This window comes from Neltuma alba, unplaced genomic scaffold, assembly GCF_004799145.2.
Source record: "Neltuma alba isolate B1F8T4 unplaced genomic scaffold, ASM479914v2 tig00012910_pilon, whole genome shotgun sequence".
In the NCBI taxonomy this organism is placed as follows: domain Eukaryota; kingdom Viridiplantae; phylum Streptophyta; class Magnoliopsida; order Fabales; family Fabaceae; genus Neltuma; species Neltuma alba.
Window position 1 is genome coordinate 79,278 of NW_021637279.1, and position 24,888 is coordinate 104,165.

Consider the following 24,888-nt stretch of genomic DNA (forward strand, 5'->3'; position numbering starts at 1 on the left):
AAACTCTCTATCTCTCATAGTGATTAGTCTGTCCATTATATTATTATGAACTATTTCCTACACCATAGAATTAATTGCAAAATTAAAAAGTAAAGAATATTTTGAAAATCTTTTAAGGGAATTAATTAAAGAAAAAAATAATAAAATTGAGAAACAAAAAGATGGATGACGATATAAAGACTTAGCAGGAACAGAACATTAATTTAATTACCAAGGTCTTCTCACCCATCCCTTTATTCTCTCTTATAAACTCTATTTAATATCTTTTCAAATATTTCCCATAAAAAAGAGACAAAAAAAATTAATCTATTATAAGTGTCATCTTCTCAGGACTTGTTATATGGGTGGTTCCTTTTTTTTTTTTTTTTTTTTTTTGAGTTCGTTTCAATCTGTGGATAGCACTATCATATATTCGAAAAACTAGCAAGCTGTAATTATATTATGTGGAATTCTTATCTCTGAATTATAACGAATATATACGAAGGGGTAGGGAAAGAAGAAGAGGACAATCAATCATATCGGATTTAGTACGAATAACTTTTGATTTTCTTTGCACTGGATGGATAAAAGTTGAACCAAATGTATCCACACGAATAATTTTATGGAACACCCAAAGAAGTAAAACGTTTCCAAAAATCATCATATAATTTATTCATGTGACTGCACCAATCAACCACCCAAGTTGTCACTATTAATTGGAAGTGCCGCTCACTGTTCATGTTCATGCAGGAAATGATCTAGAGGCTACCTAACATTCATCACAAACGTCACTGCGTTTTGAACCAAAGGCGCAGAGAGAGAGAGAGAGTTGCCAGGTAGTACTCTTATCCTAATCCACTTTCCTTTATTTTCTACCCACGATGGGGTACAGTGGAAGCAAATTTTCAGTATAAAAGGTGCATGCAGGTCTTTAGTTTTCCCATCCAGTGGTATCCAAGCTAAGCCTCTCTCTTTCTGACTCGTAGCTAGTATGGATACTCCATTAAAAATGAAAATTTTCTGCAGATTGGCTCTTGTACTTGTTCTATTATGTGCGAAGCCTGTTGTATCTTCGAGACACAGGCAATATTATAAGGGTGGTCATGGGAGGAAACTGAGTTCTGGGGTTAGTAATGAAGATCTTGTGACCGACTTGCCTGGTCAGCCTCATGCAGATTTCAGGCACTTTGCTGGCTATGTCACAGTGAATGAAACTAACGGAAGAGCACTCTTTTACTGGTTTTATGAGGCCATCACGAATCCTCAAGAAAAACCCTTGGTGCTTTGGCTTAATGGAGGTAAGTGTGTGTACGTGTGTAAGCTGCAGGGTGTTAGTACTTCATTAATCTTTTTCTTCTTTTTCCTCAGATTTGGTTCCTCTCATGTAATGTCATAGTTGCGTGAAGAAAGAGATAAGCATATATGTCTCTTTTCGTGACAGTCATGTCACATGAGATATATACAAATGAGTGGCTCAACACTATTTTAGTTGTCTCTGAGAATTGAAAGATGTGAGTTGGGATCTGAATAATTTTAAAGCCAAGATAATAAAACAATAATGAAAACGAAATGAAAAGGCCAATTTTGTAACTGTCATAGCTTTCATTATCTTCCTTTTCATAGTCTGAAACATACTACAGTTTTCATTATCTGCTTTTGTTATGTGTGTTCTTGGCTAAGGTGACAAAATGTTCTTTTGTTGCAGGTCCTGGGTGCTCTTCAGTGGGATATGGAGCAACACAGGAGATTGGTCCTTTTTTGGTGGACACTAATGGGCAGGGTCTTAGATTTAATAACTTCTCATGGAACAGAGGTATATGACTACTTATGAGGACCACAAACCAGACCAAGACATACACACACGCACACACACTCGCTCACTTTCTGGTGCAAACCCATCTCACTACAATCTAGGAAATATAAAATTCTGGTGATGATGAACCACAATAATTATGGTATATATAGTGCTCCATTGTTTGTCCCCACAATATTTGTTAATGTTATGAGTGTGATGATGCAGAAGCCAATGTTTTATTCTTGGAATCTCCTGTTGGTGTCGGCTTTTCCTACTCAAACACAACCAGCGATTATGAACATATTGGAGATGACTTCACAGGTTATAAACACTTGTAACGTTTATGTTACTTATCTAATGGCAGCCATTAAACTTTAATTTTAATATTGTGTTTTTAATAAAGGCTGCTTTTTCTATTCTCTGTAACAGCTAACGATGCTTACAATTTTCTGCACAAGTGGTTTCTCAAGTTTCCATCTTACAGAACCAGGACATTTTACATAGCAGGAGAGAGTTATGCAGGTATATTTATCTGCAAGATCTTTAAACAGTAGCACTCTTGTTTCTTAGTTGTTGATTTACCTAAGACTATTTGATAATGGAATGTCCATGTGGATATATTTTCAGGGAAGTATGTACCTGAGCTTGCTGAGCTCATCGTTGATAGGAACAAGGACCCTTACCTTCACATTGATCTTAAGGGTATCCTGGTATGGTCCTACATAATTTGAAAAGCATTCTCCAGCTAGCCAAATGCTTGGCATAAATTTTTTATAATTAACACAACCCTATACACAGGAATCCTTCTTTAGCAAGAATATTTGCCTTGTACGTGGACACGCAAGTCTGTCGTTTAAGTTCCTATGTGTAGGTTTTGAACACTATAATATCTATCACACACATCAAATCCCACTAACGCAAATAATTCTCCACATTTCATTGTTTCCTTTCAAGAAAAAAAAGTAAACAATCCAATTCTCTATCAACAAATTTTAACCGCTCAAAACAAATATTCTTTCAAAAAATTTCCTGTGTATTGTCAATTGATAACTGGCACTTCAATGGAAAAAAGGTGTACTTGAAACTTTGTTGAATAATTTCCTTTTTGGCAGCTTGGGAATCCGGAAACATCTGATGCTGAGGACTGGATGGGTATTGTGGATTATGCTTGGAGCCACGCTGTGGTTTCTGATGAAACTTACGTTCTAATCAGAGAAAGCTGTGACTTCAAAAGTAGTGACCCATGGAAGAACAAAACCTGTTGTGATGCTGTGGATGAAGTTTTCTCACAGTACGGCAAGATTGACATCTATAGCATATATACCTCTGTCTGCTTTGCCAGTACTGCTCGCTCCAATGATGATCAATCCCTCCAAGGCCGACAACGCGTCATGAAATATAAACGTTCGTCCAAAATGGTGAGTATATATAAGAAATTCTTCACGCATGTGTTTTGGAAATCCATTTGTCTTAGGATGTTTTAGTTGTAAGAGTTGTAACAGATCTATCTAATGGATTTGGTTGAGCAGATGCCTAGGATCATGGGTGGTTACGATCCATGTCTGGATGATTATGCGAGAACTTTCTATAACAGACCGGATGTTCAGAAGGCACTTCATGCCAGTGATGGTCACAGTCTTAAGAATTGGAGCATTTGCAAGTAATTATAAAATACTGTTCCGCTGATAATTCACCTTTTCCCCCCCCCCCCATAGCATATAATTAATAAAAATTCACATGCAGTGACAAGATGTTCAACGGCTGGGGAGATTCAAAGCCATCTATGATCCCTATTTACAAGAAGCTTATCTCGGCAGGACTTAGAATCTGGGTTTACAGGTAAGTATGACTACTGTCTAGTAATTAAATGTGGTGTCTACTGTTTCAAAGTTGATATATATATATATATATATAGCACACCCAGACAACTTAGGAATGTTGACATTTTCTATATTTGTTGGATCAAACTCTATGGTTCAGTGGAGACACAGATGGGAGAGTGCCAGTGCTGTCCACAAGATACAGCTTAAGCACTCTGAATTTGCGTATCACCAAGCCATGGACACCATGGTATCACGAGAACGAGGTAAAATATATGAACCTTAAAAGATGTTACTATGATGTCTTTCTTTGTTCATACATATTATTAATAATGAAGAATGAAGAGTAATTAGTTTGTTGATCAATCTATATTAAATTGTGATTGGAATAAACGAACAGGTAAGCGGGTGGTTTCAAGAGCACGAGGGGCTGACATTTGCAACGTTTCGAGGAGCGGGACATGCAGTGCCTTGCTTCAAACCAAGCAATTCACTCGCACTCTTCTCTTCCTTTCTGCTTGGACAATCACCACCTTCTACTAAATAACACTCTCTCTACAATGTTTCATATTATATATATATATATATATATATGGGGTTTTGTAACTTCATATAAAGAAGATTTTGGCCCTATTATATATATATATATATATATATATATAAAAGTAGCACTAGCATGCTAGCTAGTAGGACGTCTTGTGTATCCTATATATATGAAGAGCGACAAAACCAAATATAATAAGTGTCCCCATAAAATCAATGTGGTATATAGTTTTTGTTATTTCCTCGATGGGAGACAAAAATTGAATGGTTATATATATAGCCAGCTGTTTGGTAATAGACAATCAAGGGAGCTAATGAAGACTATATAATGAAATGAGGATCTTTTATGATCACTTGAACCTTAATTCGATTAAAACCTCATTTTAATTACATTAAAAAATTTTTGTATGTTTTTCAATTTTCATTCTCTAGACAATAATTAATGGTTTTTTGAATACCTAGTTATATTGATTAGCATACTTACAGATGATAATCTTAGACTAAAATATGTTTAAAAAAAATTATGTGACAAGTCATAAGGACGTACCCGTGTATTATAAAAAATAGAAAACAAGAATATGGATGGGACTCAAGTGCCTATACACGAGTAATTTTACATTTACATGTCAGCCACTATATATGCAGCACGCGAAGTTGTTGCCTAGTGACGTTGGCTTAATTAAAAAGAAAGAAAGAAAAGAAAAATTGCATAAACAAAGCATGTGCAAGAAATGACCAGTGACAAAGAATTGAAGAAAAAACAACAACATAAATACGCCACTATTTTTTACCCCTGAGCTGACTGTAGATGAGGCCACATGTTCATATAGATGTGTGTGTGTATATTATCTTGATGCTTATAATATATAAGAATTAGATAACTAATTTTTTAATATTAAAAAAATTAAATTAGTTATTTATAACAAATATGTGTTAATTTTTCTAAAGCACTTTCTTCAATCATATATGTTGAAACTCACATTGATAAAGGGGAGAATGGTCATGAAATCCCAATGAAAGAATATAATTATTAAAAAGTTTCAATGACAACAAAGCAGCCTGCAAAGACAAGCTTCAATATAGAAAATGACAATTGCTCACTTGTTATTGAGACTTACCGGTAATTTTTTTTCTTGAGATCTCATTGTAATTCTTTCTTAATAAAAACTCTTTAATATGTGCAATTAATGAGGATATTCTTAAAAAATAATTATGAATTTGAAAAAGAAAATGGATTGAGGTCTTTTATATACATATATACATATATGTTTGTGTGTGTGAAGAAAGTAAACTCCTTGTCTAGATTTCATATTTATGATTGGAAAGAATATTATTTTAATTGATATGTTTTACGCAATAAATTATATTTATCATTATCATAAAAAATAGTTACACGTCTCATTATTGAATTAAAAATAAAAAATAAAAAGGTTAATATAATTTTTGACCCTTTAAGTTTGCTCTCATTTTGGTTTTAATCCCTGAAATTTCAAATTATAGGTTTTGGTCCCTCAAATTTCTTTTCACTTATAATATTAGTATCTATAATCTAATAAAAACAATGACTATTTTGCCTTTTAAAAGACCAAAACCTATGATTTAAAACTTGAGAGACTAAAACCAAAATAAGAAAAAATTTAAAGAAGTAAAGATTATATTTATTCAAAATAAAAAATAAAGAAGGTGGGCCCATTCGGCTCATCAACCCACCACTAAAAGGGTGGCAGGTTAAGAAAATTTCAACCCACGCTCCTTGTGGGCCATCCCTTTTGTGACGGGCTGGATCACTTTCTATGGCTAGTGTGAACTTTCAAAACAAAATTTGAGAATTTTGGAATTTAAGAGATACACGCAAAATGTGACATGTTTAAAATTGCGCCAGTCAAAGATGTGAAGCTCGATTCAAAATAAAGTCTACTCAATTGAGTTATATCCTTAATTATTTACTTAGCATGAACAGAAGTGAAAACATGAAATTCCAGATTGCTTTTATATTTTATTCTTGCCTTTTGGCTAGTACTAATATCCTAGCTTCGGCTTGAAAAAAAAAAAGTACTAATATGCTAGTGGGTTGTTAAAGATGGACTATAAGCCGGTGAACAGTGAAGAGGGACGTATAGATAATCATGTGAAAAAACAAGCGAAAAAAAAAAGAACAAAAGAAAGAAACAAACGCAGGTTTAATATGAAACAATTTATTAAAAAAAAACCCACAAATTTCTGCGATTCTGTCTTTAAGATTAGAACCACTGCAGTTCTGCAAAATGTATATAATTTTGAATTTTTTTTTAAAAAAAGATGATCAATAATCACAGATTGAAATGTGATTTTTTTTTTTTATGTTCATACTTTTGTTATCCCCATTTTAAGTACATAAATACATGTACCTTAGAAGTTTTATTTGAAAAAAGGTGGTTGTATTGCAATATCACATGGAAAAATTTATGTATTAGTTTATAAGAAAACCAAATAGAGTGGGATTTAGTTAAAGAAATTAAAAAAAAATGGGAACTGAAAAAAAAAGTAAAAATATAAAAGAAACAGAGTAATAATAATAGATTAATAGTTACGGATTGGTAACAAATTGTAACACAACAAAAAGTTGATATTATTTTTAAGCCATTCTAGAATAACTGAGACTTCCTGTTGACCTCTGCAGTATAAGTATTGGAACTTGGCAACCTTCTTTATAGAGTTATCAGCTGTATCCCAGTCTACGAGTTTTTCAAAAGTTTTATTTTATTACAACTAAAAAGAATTTCTACCACCAATTACTTTTGTCAGGTCAAAAAAAATATCAATTACTTTTGTCTTTTGTTGACTATCGATTGTTCTTTTGGTGACAAAACCTATAGTCTATTATAGACTATTGACCTTTTTTTTGGGCCACATTTTGTTAATTAGTGAGCAGTAGTGTGACTAATGCTGGCTACTTCTAGTGAACTTTTTGAGTCACCCTTATAAGAAAATTTAATCCTTTACTATTTATTTATTTGTATATCCTTGCATTTTATATCGATTTTTAAGTTCTATACTTCAGCCAATTAATGATCAATCACTACAAAAAAAATTGACTTTCAGCGGCGACAAAAGTCGCCGCTGAAAGTACAAAAGTCGCCGCCGAAAGTTTTTTGCGGCGACAAGTCGCCGTTGAAAAGTCGTTGCCATAGCAGCTGTGGCTGAAAACTTTCAGTGGCGACTAAAAAGGTCGCCGCTAAAAGATACTTTTAGCGGCGACTTTTAGAAGTTTCAGCGGCGACTAGTGTTGCCGCCGAAAACACTTTCAGCGGCGTCAGTGGCGACAAAAAAGTCGCCGTAGAAAACACTTTCGGCGGCGACAAATGTCGCCGCAGAAAACACTTTCGGCGGCGACAAATGTCGCCGCAGAAAACACTTTCGGCGGCGACAAATGTCGCCGCCGAAAGTGTTTTCTGCGGCGACTTTTTGTCGCCGCTGAAGTAAGAAGAAGAATTGGCTTTACCAATGCCACGTCATCGCCGTCGGTGCCACGTCATCGTCTCCGGCCACCACGTCATCACCGTCGACCTCCACGTCATCGCCATCGGCGGCCACATAAATGTGTCTTCTTCCAGATTCGAACTCGTGACCGCCTCCTTTCGTGTCCAACCTTCTTGCCGCTGAGCCAGATTGAATTTGTTTATTAATATTGTAAAATAAAATATATATTATTATATTATACTTTCAGCAGCGACAAAAAAAGTCGCTGCTGAAGGTCCACTTTCAGCGGCGACAAAAAAAGTCGCCGCTGAAAGTCTTGGTTTCAATGGCGAACTTTCAGTGGCAACAAAAAAAGTCGCCGCTGAAGGTCCACTTTCGGCGGCGACCAAAAAAGTCGCCGCTGAAAGCCTTGGTTTCAATGGCAACTTTCGGCGGCGACCAAAAAAGTCGCCGCTGAAAGTCTTGGTTTCAATGGCAAACTTCTAGCGGCGACTTTTTTTGTTGCCGCCGAAAGTCGTTGCCTAAAGTCTGTTTTTTTGTAGTGAATAATGCCCTCTCTCACAATATTTTTGGTAGGTTAAATGGGCAACACATGTTCTTAAGTGGGGTTTAATTTTTGTTATAATCAGAAGAATAAAAACGGTAACGAAACTTTCATCAGTCTTTTAAGTTAGGAACTGGATTGAAACCTTATTAATGGGCATGTGTCGGCAAGCAATTTATAATTACTTATTTGACCCTCTTCCTCTAGGTAGCATTTGAACCAATAACATTATATTCAACTATCAAGGGCTCACAATGGACATCCCAACTTTGTCAATATTTTTAGATGTTTCTTTTTATCTAAATAATTAGTCAACGGATCCAAATTCAACTAAATATTCCGACATATAAAAAGTTTAATTTAATTGTAAGTAAGTGGGTGGAAATTTATATAGTCTAATGTGTGATCAATTAAGATGATAATAATGTGAGCACAACGATGAGAGGCTGATCTGATTTGGCCACTACATACACACACGTATGTGGTCAATGCAGATTCTGATCCATGCACAGTTAGTGCCACGTTCATTCTCTATCATTGTTTGTGTTTCCAAAACAATGTATATATGGATTAGACAAATTAAAGAAGATGAATTAAGCCAATCAAATGATCTCATGTAACAACCAAATTAAATTACTGTACTCAGAAGACTCCTGAAAAATGACCAGATTCAATGTTTCATGTGGCAAAATGAAAACGTGTCTCCTTGTGGATCGTGTTAATTGCTCACCATATATACACTTCATTAATTAATATTCTCATTTAAAAAAGAAAGTTGGAATTTTACCTTAAATATTGCAAAAGAAGCAATGATCTATGAGCCCATTCAGCTTAACGCACAAGATAATTAATCAGAATAAGTTGAACAAATATTTTCTTTTTGAATTTTCTAAAAGATTATTTAGTGACCTTCAAATAGAATTAAAGACTACTTTTGGAAGTTATATACGAATTATTATTCAGATAAGAAAAGAAAAAGAGAGAGAGAGAGAGAGAGAGAAAATGGTCAGAAAAAGAATAATTTCAAGATAATGATGACTACTCACTGTAGTACCTCGGGTCTCTTGATAAGAGCAACATCTCCTCTTAGAATTTGTTTGTCTTTCTTGTTTAAGAATAATGCATAATTTGTATGGATAGATAAAAAGTGTAAATTTTTAAATCAGTCATGGGAAGATAATTTAATTTTGATTTGAAACTCCGCGAAGGCATTTCTGAAGTTAAATTAAAATTAAAATTACATCCGTCCTATTACAAATAATATTTAGAAAACTAGGGATTCTTAATTATCATTACATATATATATAGAAAAAACAAATGGATAACAATAATCTGTTAGGCGAAATGGTAAGTAATCTCACCCTATAAAAAGAAAAACATAAATTCAAATCCTAAAAAGCGCATTAGTTGGGAAGGTTTTAACATTAACGCTCCCAACCCGATAAAGATTAGTCTCAAGCCAAAATAACTTAAGGGTACTTTGAGTTATATCAAAAAAGAAAAAAAAAAAAGAGAAAACACAAATGGGTTATCAATTATTCCAATATATATATATATATTGGATTCAGGTTGAAGAGTCATAACGCACAAGGTTCGCCACAAAAACTCCACCTTTCCACTTTGTGATGATGAGATTCTTTAATTAAATAAATGAAAGAGACAAGAAATCAGTAGTTAAAGTTAAGTCTCTGTTTTTTTACATACTTTTTTAGGATAAACTACCAGTTTAATTAATTTGGAATATATACTATTTCCATTGCACTTATCTCCATTCAACAGCAGGATATGGCTGTCAAATTAATCCACCAAAGATATATATTGCATACCCTGTTAACTTATTTGTCTTTTTCATTATTTGTCTTTTTCATTATTTGCCCCCTTAAATCATACGAAGTTCATTATCAAGTTTACAAGTTAAACAGCGCGCGCACATATACATGACATGAAATTAAAGAAATTTTTTCTAATTTAATTAAATTTATTATTATATGCTCTCTGGGAAGATTTTCTGCTTCGAATGTTGGGGGAAAAAGTGGCAGCCTACTATTGTTATTTGAGCTAATTAACGGTGCCATGAACACAAATGCAAGAGAGCCCATTTTACAAGAAAGCTTGATGAAAAGAACAACTTTTTAAATTCATAAACCCCACCTTTTTTGTGAGGTTTTTTAACGTAGGACTTATAATAAAGCTGACGCATAGGATAATTAGACTTTTCAAATAATACTTTTTTTAATAGTAATTATTATCAAAACTAACGTGCTTCTAATTTTCTTTTGGTTGGTATGGATATATATAATAAATAGCCGCCTAGCTTTGCTTTCCTAGGATCCACAGTATATCATGAAACAACAACAATAATAATAAAAAAGCTGATTATATAAATATATATATTTATATATCTGCAAATCATTGAGTCCCCAACTTCACTTTAAGCAATAGCCTAGAGACGGACAAATTCAGGATCTTATCTATGCATTGAGTTCCATTTTGAAAAGGCAGGAAACTAATTTTTTGTATTAAATTTAAATGGCAATGAAAAAGAAACCTAGTTGCATTGCATCTAAAAAAAGAATTACAAAAAATCATGATTGAGTCTGAGCTTTAAAAATTGTTTTAGGATCGATCCTATTCTCAACAATGGAACATATGAATAATTCTCTCACTCACTCACTCTAGTATATATCGACGGGCTTGTCCCCCATAATTAAACGCTGTTTCCTACACCATGTAATTAAGCTGCAAAATTTAGGGGGGGAAATGTAAGAAGGCAAAGAATATTTTGAAAATCATTTGACGGAATTGATTGCCGAATAATAATAATAATAATAATAATAATAATAATAATACAGAAATAAAAGATGGATGACGATATATATAACCACAACATTAGTTTTTACTATTAAGTATTCATCATAGATTTAGATTTTTCTTTTTCAAGACCTTCTCCTAGTTCTCTTATATTTCATATCTTTTGAAGTGTTTCCCATAAAAAATCAAAACATTTCATCTATTACTTCTCAGGATTTGAAATATAAGGGTGGTTCTAAATTTTTGTTTAGTTTCAAAATTCAAACTGTGGCAGCACTATTATATTCAAATACTAAAAAAATAATTCCTTGTTTTTTAGTGCCAAAAAGTTTTGGGTAAGTTAAGTTCTAAGATCTTATCAGCTTAGTATAAGATTTTTGCAGGTCTTATTGTTAGAAAACATTTATAAACATACTTACATACTATTCCACTAATAATCTGTATAAATCTGTTTTATACATAATGGACTTACACACACGTATATGTGGGCAGTTCTTATCCAAGTCTAAACGAATCTTGAGCAGTATAGGGAGAGGACAATCAATCGTATCATATTCGGTCCGAATAACTTTAAATTTCTCTGCCCTGAACGGTTCAACGAATGTGTAAACACGAATTTTTTTTTTCCCCCGGTTGAAGGTAAAACGTTTCCTAAAATCATATTATATATATATATATATATATATATTCATGTGATAACACAATTGGAAAACTCCACTACACAAATCATGTTCATGCAGGAACTGATCTAGAAGTTACCTAACATTCGTGACAGATGTCACAGCATTTGAACAAACAGAAGAGAGAGATAGAGATCGATAGAGAGAGAGAGAGAATTGCCAGGTAGGATTCTTATCCAAATCTACTTTTATAAATCTTCTACCCACAATGGGGTACAGTGGAAGCAAATTTTCAGTATAAAAAGGGCACGCAGGCCTCTGGTTCTTAACATCTAGTAATCCAAGTGTCTCTCTCTGAGACTTGTAATATGGATATTCTATTAAAAGTGAAAATTTTCTGCACATTGGCTATTGTTCTTGGGCTAATATGTGCGAAGCATGTTGCATGTTCGAGGCACAGGCAATATCATCCTGGAAGGAAAATGAGTTCTGGGGATAATAATAACGAGGATCTTGTAACCAGCTTTCCTGGTCAGCCTCATGCAGATTTCCAGCACTTTGCTGGCTATGTCACTGTGAACGAAACTAATGGAAGAGCACTCTTTTACTGGTTCTACGAGGCCATCACCAACCCTCAGGAGAAACCCTTAGTCCTTTGGCTTAATGGAGGTAAGAGGTAGTCCTTCATTAATCCTTTTTCTTGCCCCAGATTTGGATCGCCCCGTCATATATAGTCTCGTGAAGAAAGAGATAATATCATATCCCTCTCTTTTCGTGATAATCATGTCACATGAGATATGCGAGGCGTAACAGTATTGGAGTTGTGTCTCTGGCTAGAGATTGGAGTTCGAATCAGAGTTAGAGCCGAACTAATAGACCAAATTAAGAAAACATAATGACAAAGATGCTTTTCCTTAAAGAGAGACTCGTTGGTTGCTTTTTCTCATGTGTGTTCTTGGCTGAGGTGACAAGATGCCTTTTTGTTGCAGGACCTGGGTGCTCTTCTGTGGGATATGGAGCAACGCAGGAGATTGGTCCTTTTTTAGTGGACAGTGATGGCCAGGGTCTTAAATATAATAACTTCTCATGGAACAGAGGTATTATGACTTGTGAGGACCACCACACACACAACATAATTAACACAATTCACACTTTCTGGTGCAGACCCATCTCACTACTTTCCATGTAAAATTCTGATGATGCACCACGTTGTTAATTATTGTATATAGTGCTCCATTATTTGTCCCCACAACAATTATTAACATTTGGTGCTGCTGAGTATTCTTGACGTGTGTGTTGATGCAGAAGCCAATGTTTTATTCGTGGAATCTCCTGTTGGTGTCGGCTTTTCCTACTCAAACACAACCAGTGATTATGAACATCTCGGAGATGACTTAACAGGTTACAAATCAATTAACCTTAACATTACATATTTTGTTCCGTCCATTAATTAAGCTTCCGTCTTATCATTCACTTCTAATTAATGAAGGTTGACATTTCATTTGTCTCTGAGACAGCGAATGATGCTTACAATTTTCTGCACAAGTGGTTTCTCAAGTTTCCATCTTACAGAACCAGGACATTTTACATAGCAGGAGAGAGTTATGCAGGTATATATATTTATCTACATTGAAATCTTTAAACTACGCAACACTCATTTTCTTAAGTTTGATATATGTGGATTATCTGATAATTAATGGAATATATTTTCAGGAAAGTATGTTCCTGAGCTTGCTGAGCTCATCGTTGATAGGAATATGGACCCTTCGCTTCATATTGATCTTAAGGGTATCCTGGTATGGTCCTACATAATTTGAAAAGTATTCTCTGGCTAGTCAGGTGCTAGCTAATTAACATAAGCTAAAGCAAAAGGAATCTTTCTTTAAGAGATACATGACTGTTAGTATAGTTCCTATATGTAGGTTTTAAATATTATATCTGTTACGCACACATCACATCCCACTAACACAATCAAACTAGCTTGAGTTCTAAATTGCAAGGCAAAGTTTCCACATTTCATCATTATTTTCTTTCAAGAAAAATCTTAAATCTTATGGACTTTTTCAGAGGCGTAATTTGTCAAAAGTACTAAAATATGTATATTATTTGTTGACAGCTGGGTAATCCAGAAACATCTGACGCTGAGGATTGGATGGGTATTGTGGATTATGCTTGGAGCCACGCCGTGATATCAGATGAGACACACAGAGAAATCAGAGAAAGTTGTGACTTCAAAAGCAGTAACCCATGGATTAACCAAACTTGTTGTGATGCTGTGGATGAATTGCTTGCTCAGTACCACAAGATTGATATGTATAGTCTCTATACTCCTGTCTGCTTTGCCACTGCTGCTCGTTCCAATGATCAATCTACAAAAAGCGTCATGAGTTATAAGCGCACATTGAAAATGGTGAGTGAAGAAAAATTTTTAAATAGGCCATCAACTTTTTCTATATCTACTGTCTAGAGATTATTACTTGTCAGATTTTAAAAACATGCGGACCAGTTTTAAAAGCTCAAGTGGATTTGCTTGAGCAGATGCCTAGGATCATGGGTGGTTTCGATCCATGTTTGGATGATTATGCCACAGCTTTCTATAACAGACCAGATGTTCAGAAGGCGCTTCATGCCAGCGATGGTCATAGCCTTAAGAATTGGAGTATTTGCAAGTATATAAAATATGCTGTTCCTCTAATAATTGATGATCACTTTCTTTTCCCATGCTATTATCGTTTATTAGATATAATACTGTAATTATTACATGCATGCAGCTACAAGATATTCAACAACTGGGAAGATTCAAAGCCATCTGTTATCCCAATTTACAAGAAGCTTATTTCGGCAGGACTTAGAATCTGGGTTTACAGGTAACTAATAATTACTCTTAAAGGTGGTGGTGTTTACTGTTTAGAGTTGATAAACATAATATCTTGCATATATGGGTCCCACTCTTAGACATTTTCTATATTTCTTGGATCAAAATCTATGCCTCAGCGGAGACACCGATGGTAGAGTGCCGGTACTGTCCACAAGATACAGCTTAAGCACTCTGAATTTGCGTATCACCAAGCCATGGAGACCATGGTATCACGAGAAAGAGGTGATTAACCTTGAGAATATCAGGAGTAATTAATTACCATATGCTATTCATATATATATAAACTACTTCCTTGTGCCCTTAACATGAGAGCTAGTTAACTAATTTGAGTGGATTAAGAAAATTAGTTAAGTTAGTCATTTGTAATAAATAGGTGTTGTCTTTTCTAAAGTATCCTTACTAATCAAGTGTATTGGCTATAATTACTATTATTACAAGGATTATCATGGGAAAAAATGAATAAATATAATAAGGTCTTATATTTAGGATCAAAATAAAGTCAAACGAACTCTTATATCAAGGACTGGATATAGTATTTCATAATTAATTGACATGGGCTTGTTTGTGTGGTTGGAACAGGTAAGCGGGTGGTTTCAAGAATACGAGGGGCTTACTTTTGCCACATTTCGAGGAGCTGGACATGATGTGCCTAGTTTCAAACCAAGCGGTTCGCTTGCATTCTTCTCCTCCTTTCTGCTCGGACAGTCCCCGCCAGAAACTAAATAAGACCCAACACTGATCCATAATTACATACATATATATATTTATATGGAGCGGATGACTATATATATAGGTTTTGTAACTTCATATAAGAAGATTTTGGCCCATAATTATATAGAACTAGCATGCTAGCAGGACGTCTTGAGTATCCCATATACATGGACTTGGAATTTATATGGCTTCAATTTTGAGAACAAGTCTTTATTACGAGGAAGGAGAAAGAAGCAGAGAGGAGAGGCGGCGGGAATGAAATTCATCAGCTTTTGAATCTTGGAATTAGCCAAAGGAAAGCCCATAGCCGTTTTCCAAACAAAAGATAGATGAAATATATATATACATATATCAATTCTCATGAAATTAAACCCAATTGACAACGGTAAGTCGGTAATTATTATATTTACATTGCAAGTACATGGCTAAAACTCACAATACAGATTTATCTCCATAACTAGTTAAAATTTAAAATATACACCTTCACACCTTATCTCAAGTATAATCCATACTTCAACTTTGTCTAGCACAGAAAAAAATGACAACACATCACTTCCCAAGAACGTACGTTTATGCATATGCTGATAAGCAAGTACACAAATATATATCAGATATGGGCACACATGATATATAGACACACATGATATGCAACTTTGTTTAGCCTTCTCTATATGAAGCCTCCCACCAGTTTTGGTGCCATCCCAAATATTCCATTTCTGAAGGTATACTGAGGAACTTGGTTAGCAACAACTCTTAAGCACTTGGATCTACGACGCCATTTGAGGTTGGAGTTTAACTTTATTGTTGCATATTTCTTGTTTAGCCCCGAATGAACAGTTTCAACGTTGATGTGCTTCTTCAACGAATTTCTGCTCAAAGGAAGATAGATTGCTTTATCAATATCTTCCAGCAGGTCTGTGTTTGAGTCATAACTATTGCTCGAGTTGAAGAACATCTGAAAGGCTTTCAAGCATGACAGATGAAATTGCTTGAGAGGCTTAGGCCAATCACACATTTCATCCATTAGAACATGCTCCATGAACTCTTTCTTCTTTTTCCCTATTATCTCTCTCACAAAAGCTATTGAATCTTCTATATCCACTTCAGGATTCTCGATCAAGTTTATCAGAACAGAGTTCACTTTCCCCTCCATCTTTTCCTTCTGCACTTATACAGCAAGTCAGTAGCAATGTGTTAGCTAGGTTCCCTCAAATTGGCTATATAAATACGGTTTTTTTAAATTACCTGGTAGCTTTGTAAATCATTCAACAAACGACAAATAACCATAAGCAATTTTGTTATGGTTTCGTAATTGGGTGGCCTGAGCTTGTCAATAGGTAAATTGGGCTTCAGAAAGCACAAAGCTGCTGGAAGAACAATGGTGTGTACGGCAATGGAGATCATGCCAGTCTTAATATAATCATCAATGGAGGGTGTCTGTCCGTTTCTGCTCCACTTTGCTTCCTCCAGCCACGAACTAAATGTTTCGCACCACTTTACAGATTTCATTAATTAACACAATGAGATATGTTATGTTTTGCTCCTCGATTCAGCTGGATATTAAACTCTTAAAATTGACTCATTGATTTATGTAACTTACTATCTGTCGGAGATTACTAGTTATATCAGATCCTTCTTGTTGACGATATCTTTGAGCAGCTTCACTCATAAGATCATCAAGAGCTTCGAATATTACCTTGCTGTGGCTGCTTAAGCCCCCACTATCCCATCTATAAAGTATATATGAATTAATCAGTAAAAAGAACACTTTTTTAGTCAAAACTGATAGTTATGGTCTCCCAAAAAAAAAAAGACACCCACTTCTTCTTCTTTTTTAATTGGGTTTTACCTTCCTATTGCATCTACGAGGTATTCGAGTTCAGGAAGAGAAGCTTCCATGTCAAAGAAATCATCAGCTACAGTGACGATGATGGCACTTTTTGCAACTAACATTCTGACCCAAGAATCATGGGGTAGAGACGATGCGGTGGCTGCAGCAACAGCGAAGTAACAGTATATGGTTTTCTCTCTGCCAAATCCCATACTTCTCAAGCCAAAGTCTTCAGACCACCTATTAATTAATTACATACTAATTATTAGTGCTAAGATGAAGCAATTATGAAAGTTTGTATTCGTGTGGTCTTTAAAAAAAAAAAAAGAAGAAGAAAACCTTTTCAGCTCCTCCAACTCATTTTTGAACAGCGATTGCCTAACTCAAAGTCTTGCGCAGCAAGTTGTAGCAGTTCGTCGCTGCAAACGCATGACATTCTGCGTATATAAGAGAATAGCCGCCAGAGTATATAAGCCAATCATTCAATTTCATATGGAAAGCAAACAAAACGAATTATCTTTATTTTATTAGCAGAAATTATAAGAAGAACAGAGTGAACAAATCAAATACCTATTATATGAGGCCTTTCCTTTCCACAGAGCATTGGCTTCATTCTCTTCTATAAACTTTCGATGTTCCAAATGATCCAGGCGAGCAAGCCATGGAAGATTCAACTCGTGCTCAATCTACAAGGCAAACAAAATAAAAGTGCGAATAGTCAATGTCTTTTCCGAAAGAAACCTGGTACATACAATGAGTACGAATGGGCGGATTTGGGGCACATTTTAAGAGACATGCACCATACACATCTCACCAAGATCCAGATGAGATGTGTGACTGGCGATGTTGACAGTTTGACCTGTCGGTTATTTCATTAGTTGATAGTGATAAGACCTCATATGATTATTATAGACAACGTTAAAATACTTTCTGGCAATCTTAGATATTCTATATCCATGGGAACGTTGACAGTTTGACCTGTGGCCGGTGGTCTCTATCAGCGGAAGTCATTTTCTCAAGCTGTTTCCAAGCAAAGGACCTTGCTTCCTCAAGTTGATCCTCTCCACAGAAGATAACGTCTGTGGCTCTGTACACACTTATCATCGCAAATGTGAAATACTCAGGATGTTTCTCTACATGACCTCGGATCTCTTTGTTATGTAAAAACCAGCAAAAGCTTACTGCAGTAATAATTAATTAGGTGGGAAAAAAAAGTTAATAAGTAATTACAAAATAAAACCCTGTGACGGAGGTCAATTAGTCAGCAATTAGCCATATATCAAAATAATTAATCAATCTATATATTATATAATGACGTACATGGCGATACTTTATATCCGTGCATCCGAAGAAGCTGAAATGCCAGAGAGTCTTTGTGAAGTTGTGATGCAATCATATTGTGTGATCTCACCCACGATTCTGGATCTACGAAATTCCTGCAAATCAAATCAAGTAGGAAGCTTATCTGTTATGTATACCCATTGGTAGCGACAATTATTTATATCTTATTGATCTTGGGGTGAGATTTTACTTGTTAATTTGAGCCAAGGTCACTTTGATCTCGTCTACAAAATACTGAGCCAAGCCTAACTTCTCTATCTGATTCACCATGCACAGCTTTATGAGGTCCTCATCCATGGGAAATGTTTGTGGAACTATACCAGTTAAATCCAATTATTTGTAAAGATCGAAAAGAAATATAATAGAAAGTTGGTTTGGTTATTAATTATTAAAAAATAATCGGGAACCTCCATTGGGGCATCTTTGAGCTAAAGACTGCAAGTAAACGAGGCACTCTTTCTTTCCTGTAACTATAAATGCTTTTGCTGTAGCAGAAGGTGATTGGAATAATGATCCATCAACACTCAAGTTTTTTGATATCTCTTCTGTGCTTATGGCAAATGACGGAGGCAAAGCTTCAAGATATAACAACAGTGGAGGGAAATGGTGTCCCACAAGCCTCTCCCTGCATTTTCATTCAACCACAAGGTTCTTTTAGTGAATTCTTCAAATTGAAAAAAACTTATAAAAAGATTCGTGCGTGTGTGTGAAATCATATACGATAAAAAGAGTACTTGTTAATAAACTTTTGCCGACAGCTAAAGATGTACGATATTGTCTCGTTCACTGATTCTGGGAGGACGTCATGTAAACCATTTGTCTCTGCAAGCTCAAGCATGGCAGGTAGAACAATGGCAAGCCAATGAGGACAATAGCTTTTCACGTCCTTCAGTAGTTTCTCAGCATTTGCTTCAATAAATGACAAGCCTGAAACCGAAGAAGCCAATAGTTCGTTGTCAAATCTTAATTTAACCGAAATCGGAGAAGCCAGTAGTTCATTGTCAGATCCTTTAAACTACATATTAGCAACTATGTAATATATTTAGGGATGGAGAGAGTTTATGTATTAAGACTTATTCGCTCTATTTTTGTCTAAATATTATATTTATATATATAATAATTTCTTGCAGATATCAAAATATAAGAGATTGATGTCTTTATATATGTATATATATAAACTAGTATAATCTACTTGCGTTACATGAATCTGAAAAACGAGCGGCATTATTCAGAACTTATAAATAGCAGCATATCTTGCTAATCAGATCTTACATCTATAAATAGATAAGAAGGGAAAAAAAAGTATGGATAAACCAAAAATGCTTGGGATACCTTTATCTACAAGCAGCGGTCCAGAATTCCACATTTTGAGGGCAACAATGGAAGCAAGAGTTGCAGGAAGGGCTTCAATGGTGGGGTTGCCAAATGCATCACAGTCTCCCCAGAACCCTTGTTCTTTCTGATTGTTCATCAGCCAGTTCAAGCAATTCCTGAACTTGGGCTTCGAACTTTGATCATCAGATTCATCAGAAAAAGAATCAGGGATCATAGCTAACCATGCAGTGTCGTACGCAGAAGGGCTCACAAACGAGTAAGGATCAAAGTTTGGTGAGAACATCGTCCCCTTAATCTTTTGGGCTCTGCGATTCATCACGCCGGATAAAGAGGAATCCATCATTGAACTTGAAATCAATAGATGTGATAATGAGAGGGAAGAAGAAAGCAATGTGAAATGATATTGTCTTTGTTGCTGTGATAAGTTCACGAAGCGAACTACTTTATTTATAGTATTTTGCATGAAAGTCACTGTAACATTGCCTCGTGTTTTACGTTCGTACGGAATCTGACGCACCACCCGTGTGGATTAGTTTGACAAAGACTATAATTTGTGTCTCTGGACGTGGAAATTGGGAAAAGCAACTATTTATAATTTTGATTAATTAGTATTTGACCTTGACTTAGGTTTAAATGAGAAAACTAGGCACTAGCAAGCATGCCGTATAAAGAGAGGGAGAAGGCAAAAAAAAAAAAAAAAAGAAGGGTTGTACTCACTCTTATCCGCAAAATATGTTTTTTTAACTATCTCACACACACAATATTCTCTATGATCCTTAATATATAAGTTAAATGATGAATTGAATTTGGTTATAAATATAATATTTCAATCTATTCTATCTTCTATATTTATAAATTTTAAGAAAGTTTTCTTCAAAATTCAATGCAAATAATAAAATAGACTATTTTAGAAACACAACATTTAGTTTTTTTTATAAATAACTAGATTAACTATTTTTTTTAGGATTTATTTGGGATCACAATTATAAGCACTTATAAACATATTTCACGTAAGTCGCGACCAAATTTTTTTCACATACTTACTTTGTATCTGTAAGTAAAAAAATTGCTTATAAGCTATTCCAAACGAACCATTAATCTTTCTAAAATAATTACCAAACTCTTATATTAATTAGATTATTGTATCTGGCAAACAATTTCAACAGCTTTTACAATTATCTTTATCAGTTACGCCAATTGCAAACTGATAAGGAAAGAAATGAAAACAAAAAATAATTGATGTAACGGAACAACTTTTCAAAGTATTTTTTATTTGAGACAGAGAAAAAGGAAACTTTCATGAAACATGTAGGACTAAGGACTACAGGAAACCCGGAAGAAGAAGGACCATCTCCAGTGTGTACTCCAATTTTTTGCGTCTGGGAGAAATTTCGTAGGAAAATTCCTAGATAGCTACATCTTTCCATCGCGTGGTTGTGTTTCCCTCCCTTGATTTAATAATTCATCACCAAATCATAAAACCCGAATTACTATGTATGATTGTGTGATTATATTTATACGTTGCAGATTATTATGTATGATTGTGTGATTATATTTACATGTTGCAGATTATCATTTTTGTTGGAAAAAACGAGTTTTTGGTCATTTATTTCTATTTCAGCTGTAAATTATGACTGTATGGATAGCAATTTCAGTTTACTTAAAAATTTAAAATGAGTCAATTTTTATTTTTGCAAAAAAAAAAAAGAAGGTGAGTTGGCAAATTCGGTCCACAAGTCTCCCCTGGTGGGCTGGATTGAGAAAATTCTAGCCCTAATAATAATAATAAATGCTATGAGACTTGTAGCCAAAACATTCTTTTTTTTTTTTTTGGATTACTCCATCCGGATTAGTCTGGGGACGTTGTGATGTTAAGGCTTGTGATGTTAAGTAGCAAAATAAAACGAAGCAAGGTGGCAAAAAAGCCCTGAACATCTCATTTCCAAGTCTTCTTATATTTTATTTCAATATTATTCCTTCATTTATTTGATTTTATTTTTATTATAAAATATAGGTATGTGTATCTTAATAGGTAAAATAAAAACTATATTTGTCTTGGTTTAATTTGTTGTGACATATTTCTGTTTGTGTGACTTTTTGCCTTTGTTTTGTACCTTCATGCTTAGAGCCGTTTCTGCAACAATACACATTTAATGTAGATCTAGATGAGGTAAGAAAAAATTTTGATACTTCAAACTTGTGGGGCATGACTTATCAACTACATGATCATAATTCACAAGTGGGCCTTTGGACATGATACAAGGTAGCTGTTCAACTACTGTATATAGTGACCTAGTTTTTGTCTACTCATACTAGTTTTCTTTTTTTTTTTCTTTTTTTCTTTTTTGCAAACATGATATAAGGTAACTGTTCAGATACTGTATACCTTACAATGTAGCTGATCGATAAGCGGATGGTTATGGGTGTGCTTGTGCAAAATGAGGTTGACAGTTTCAATGAATTCACAATGTATACATCGAACTAAGATAAATTGCGTCCAATTTGAACCACCCTGGTTTAATTGATTAGGCTGAACTTAGATAAATTGTGTCCAGTTTGAACCAGCCTGGTTTAATTAATTAGGTGGCCAATATCGAATCTGGAGTGCATATTCCCTACATACCTTGGAGAATTAAGTTAATCGATCATCCTTGCCTTCAATTTAATATTATTGATGATAAAACTCAAGTGTAACCTATTACCAATCGGTATAATTCTTCTTCAACATGTAGCTAAAAATGAATTACACAAAATTAAAGAAAAGTACTTAACACATTTTTTTTCTGAAGTATATTATTATTGTTGTTGTTATTGTTGACATTAATATTGATGATTATATCACAATACGTGCATGGTGCAGGTCAACCGAAGCACCGGCTTTTTCGGGAGGGGTAGTACGGGTTGGCTCCAGCACACTGGATAAGACCTGCGGGAGAGAACAAAACAAATTGGATTCTTTTTCAAACGTTTTTTTTTTTTTTTGTGGTGGATAATACGCTTTCATACGTTTTTTATTATATAAGCCAAACCAGAATTTTGTTGGAATGACGTGTCTTTGTGGTCATATGCACGTCAGATTAAAAATATTATTTCTAACTGAATATTTATTTATTATCATGTAAAACATTAATTTTTGAAATAAAACTCAACATTTGAGGAGATGCGTGTAAATATTGACAATGTATGGCTGTATATTTTTTAATTAAGCATAAATAAAGTAACCTATTTGAAATTAAAACTTTATAAGGTTGATGGATGTAATTGTATTGAAATTAATATGTAAAAATTGGGATCATATTTGCAATTTGGGAGAATCCCAATTAAATCTAACTAAAATACTTAAATCTAAATTCAGGCATACACTTTTATCAAATTTCTAATTTAGCTATGAAGCCTTATTAGAGATTTTTAGATGATCATTGAATGACCAAAATAACCTCTTTGATTAAAAAGAAAAATTAATTATTTTATTCAATCTAATTATCTCTTGTGATTATTTTTTAGGACTAAAAAATATATATAAGTAATTTCATAGTATTTAAATTTGTATATATAACTAAAACCTTTAAATGAAAATACAAAAGATTTAGCTAAAGAGTACTTATAATGTTATAATGTACTTTAAAATATTTTATTGGAATATTTTTTAAGCTTTTAATTATGCATACAAATTTTAACCACGATAAAATGACTTATGTTTTTTTGTGTCCTAAAAATAATCATAAGAGATAAGATATTATTTGAGAGGAGTAAAATAATCAATTTTTATTTTTAGTCAAAGGAGATTATTTTAGTCATTTAACAACACCAAAAAAATTCTAAATCAGGCCTCATAGCCTAATCAAGAATTTATTAAAAGTGTAGAAATTAATTTAAATTTAAGTAGTCTAACCAGATTTTATTGGGATTTTTCCTTGTAACTTTTGTTAAGAAGGTTAAATTGAAAATATCACAAACTTAAATTTATAAATAGCGATTGTAGCTCCCAAATTGAAATGAATGGATTACTAGAAACGTTCTCTAACCCCTTTCTTAAAAATATTTGATGTGAGTAATAATTTAATTTAAAAGCCATGTATTGAAACCTGGACCAAATCTGCCGGTTCAGACCGGGAACCGGTGAAGCGGCTTGATAACAAGTCCAGCCAAGCATTTAATCTGGAAATGAACCAACTCGGTGTGACCCAGATCAACCCAAGGCAAACCGATAATAACCCAGGTAACCCACCGGGTTTGGTGGGTTAACCTGGTTGCTTTTTTCTTTAAAAAAATTATTTTGATGATTTTTTTTAAAGCTATTGATAATTAGAACTTAGTGATTAAATAACTATAAGGAAGAATATTTTATTATCATATGTTTATTTTGATATTTTGTTGCAATGAATATTTAGTTATTTTAATAGTGTGATATTATAAGAAATTGTAAGTATATAATTATTTTATTAGTGATTCAAGATATTAAATTGATCTCTAGTTCTTAGTGAAAATTGAAATTATTTTTTATTGTTTTTTATTTCTCATCAGTTTGACTCCTGGTTTGACTCTGGTCTGATTCGTGAATCTTTGACCCACTAGTACCTTGACCAGTTCAATTGCCGGTGCAGTTTTAATACCTTGTTTAAAAGAGCACACCTGTTCAAGATTTCAAAGATAGTTACGAAACGATATATTTAGATAGATATCATTATTTCATCTTTATTTCTTAAAATTAATATAGCCATATAGGAGTGATGGATTGAGATTCTAACTTTGATTCCTGTGACTAGCAAACGTATTTAGTGATTCTGAGTAACTATCCATCAATAATTTCATATATCGTTTACCTCTTGATCCCTTTTCTTAGTGAATAATTTTTGCAAAGCAAACACGTCATATATTCATTGGGCAAGACTGTATAAATATAAATATATACTGTTAAATCTGATAAATCACAAGTTATTTTTTATTTTCAGTAACAAATTTCTTGTTTACAAATCATGTTAAATTGCCAAAAGTATCACGGTTTCATAATTGAAACCACAGTGATAATCACTGTGTGCTTCACTGTAGTAGTGAAATCTGGGCTATTCATATCTAATATGGATAGTTCATATTTAAAATTTTAATTTTTTATCTTTAATAATAAATTTATTCTTTTTAAGAATTTCTAATCATGATATTATCTTTATTTTAAACTATATGAATCTATTAAAATAAAAACGTTTAAAACACAAAAAAAAAA

General features: G+C 33.9%; 3 protein-coding genes across 3 annotated transcripts; 2 read left to right on the top strand and 1 right to left on the bottom strand.

Moving 5' to 3' along the window:
• The first annotated feature begins 968 nt into the window (after positions 1-968).
• Positions 969-4,433, top strand: LOC114732425 (serine carboxypeptidase-like 31). The gene is made up of 10 exons (XM_028919707.1): positions 969-1,277; positions 1,685-1,792; positions 2,000-2,095; positions 2,204-2,296; positions 2,402-2,484; positions 2,887-3,192; positions 3,304-3,434; positions 3,518-3,613; positions 3,755-3,860; positions 3,995-4,433. Exons 1-10 carry the CDS (start codon positions 971-973, stop codon positions 4,139-4,141), a joined length of 1,473 nt encoding a protein of 490 aa, XP_028775540.1. The 5' UTR covers positions 969-970; the 3' UTR covers positions 4,142-4,433.
• A 7,506-nt stretch (positions 4,434-11,939) lies between these two features.
• On the top strand, positions 11,940-15,175 carry LOC114732383 (serine carboxypeptidase-like 31). Its single transcript, XM_028919667.1, has 10 exons — positions 11,940-12,240; positions 12,561-12,668; positions 12,877-12,972; positions 13,089-13,181; positions 13,285-13,367; positions 13,688-13,981; positions 14,110-14,240; positions 14,343-14,438; positions 14,566-14,671; positions 15,029-15,175. Exons 1-10 carry the CDS (start codon positions 11,940-11,942, stop codon positions 15,173-15,175), a joined length of 1,455 nt encoding a protein of 484 aa, XP_028775500.1.
• A 652-nt stretch (positions 15,176-15,827) lies between these two features.
• Positions 15,828-20,007, bottom strand: LOC114732385 ((E,E)-geranyllinalool synthase-like). The gene is given in 13 exon segments (XM_028919669.1): positions 15,828-16,322; positions 16,406-16,654; positions 16,761-16,890; positions 17,010-17,231; positions 17,331-17,373; positions 17,376-17,428; positions 17,562-17,677; positions 17,970-18,172; positions 18,312-18,427; positions 18,523-18,646; positions 18,740-18,957; positions 19,067-19,259; positions 19,665-20,007. Coding segments are annotated over 13 exon segments (2,505 nt in total).
• Positions 20,008-24,888: the final 4,881 nt, after the last annotated feature.

Coding starts and splice junctions, on each gene's coding strand:
- LOC114732425 (XM_028919707.1), top strand. CDS start 971: ATGGATACTCCATTAAAAATGAAAATTTTCTGCAGATTGGCTCTTGTA. Junction 1,793..1,999: donor TAACTTCTCATGGAACAGAG/GTATATGACTAC, acceptor GTGATGATGCAG/AAGCCAATGTTTTATTCTTG. Junction 3,861..3,994: donor CATGGTATCACGAGAACGAG/GTAAAATATATG, acceptor ATAAACGAACAG/GTAAGCGGGTGGTTTCAAGA.
- LOC114732383 (XM_028919667.1), top strand. CDS start 11,940: ATGGATATTCTATTAAAAGTGAAAATTTTCTGCACATTGGCTATTGTT. Junction 13,368..13,687: donor TTGATCTTAAGGGTATCCTG/GTATGGTCCTAC, acceptor ATTTGTTGACAG/CTGGGTAATCCAGAAACATC. Junction 14,672..15,028: donor CATGGTATCACGAGAAAGAG/GTGATTAACCTT, acceptor TGGTTGGAACAG/GTAAGCGGGTGGTTTCAAGA.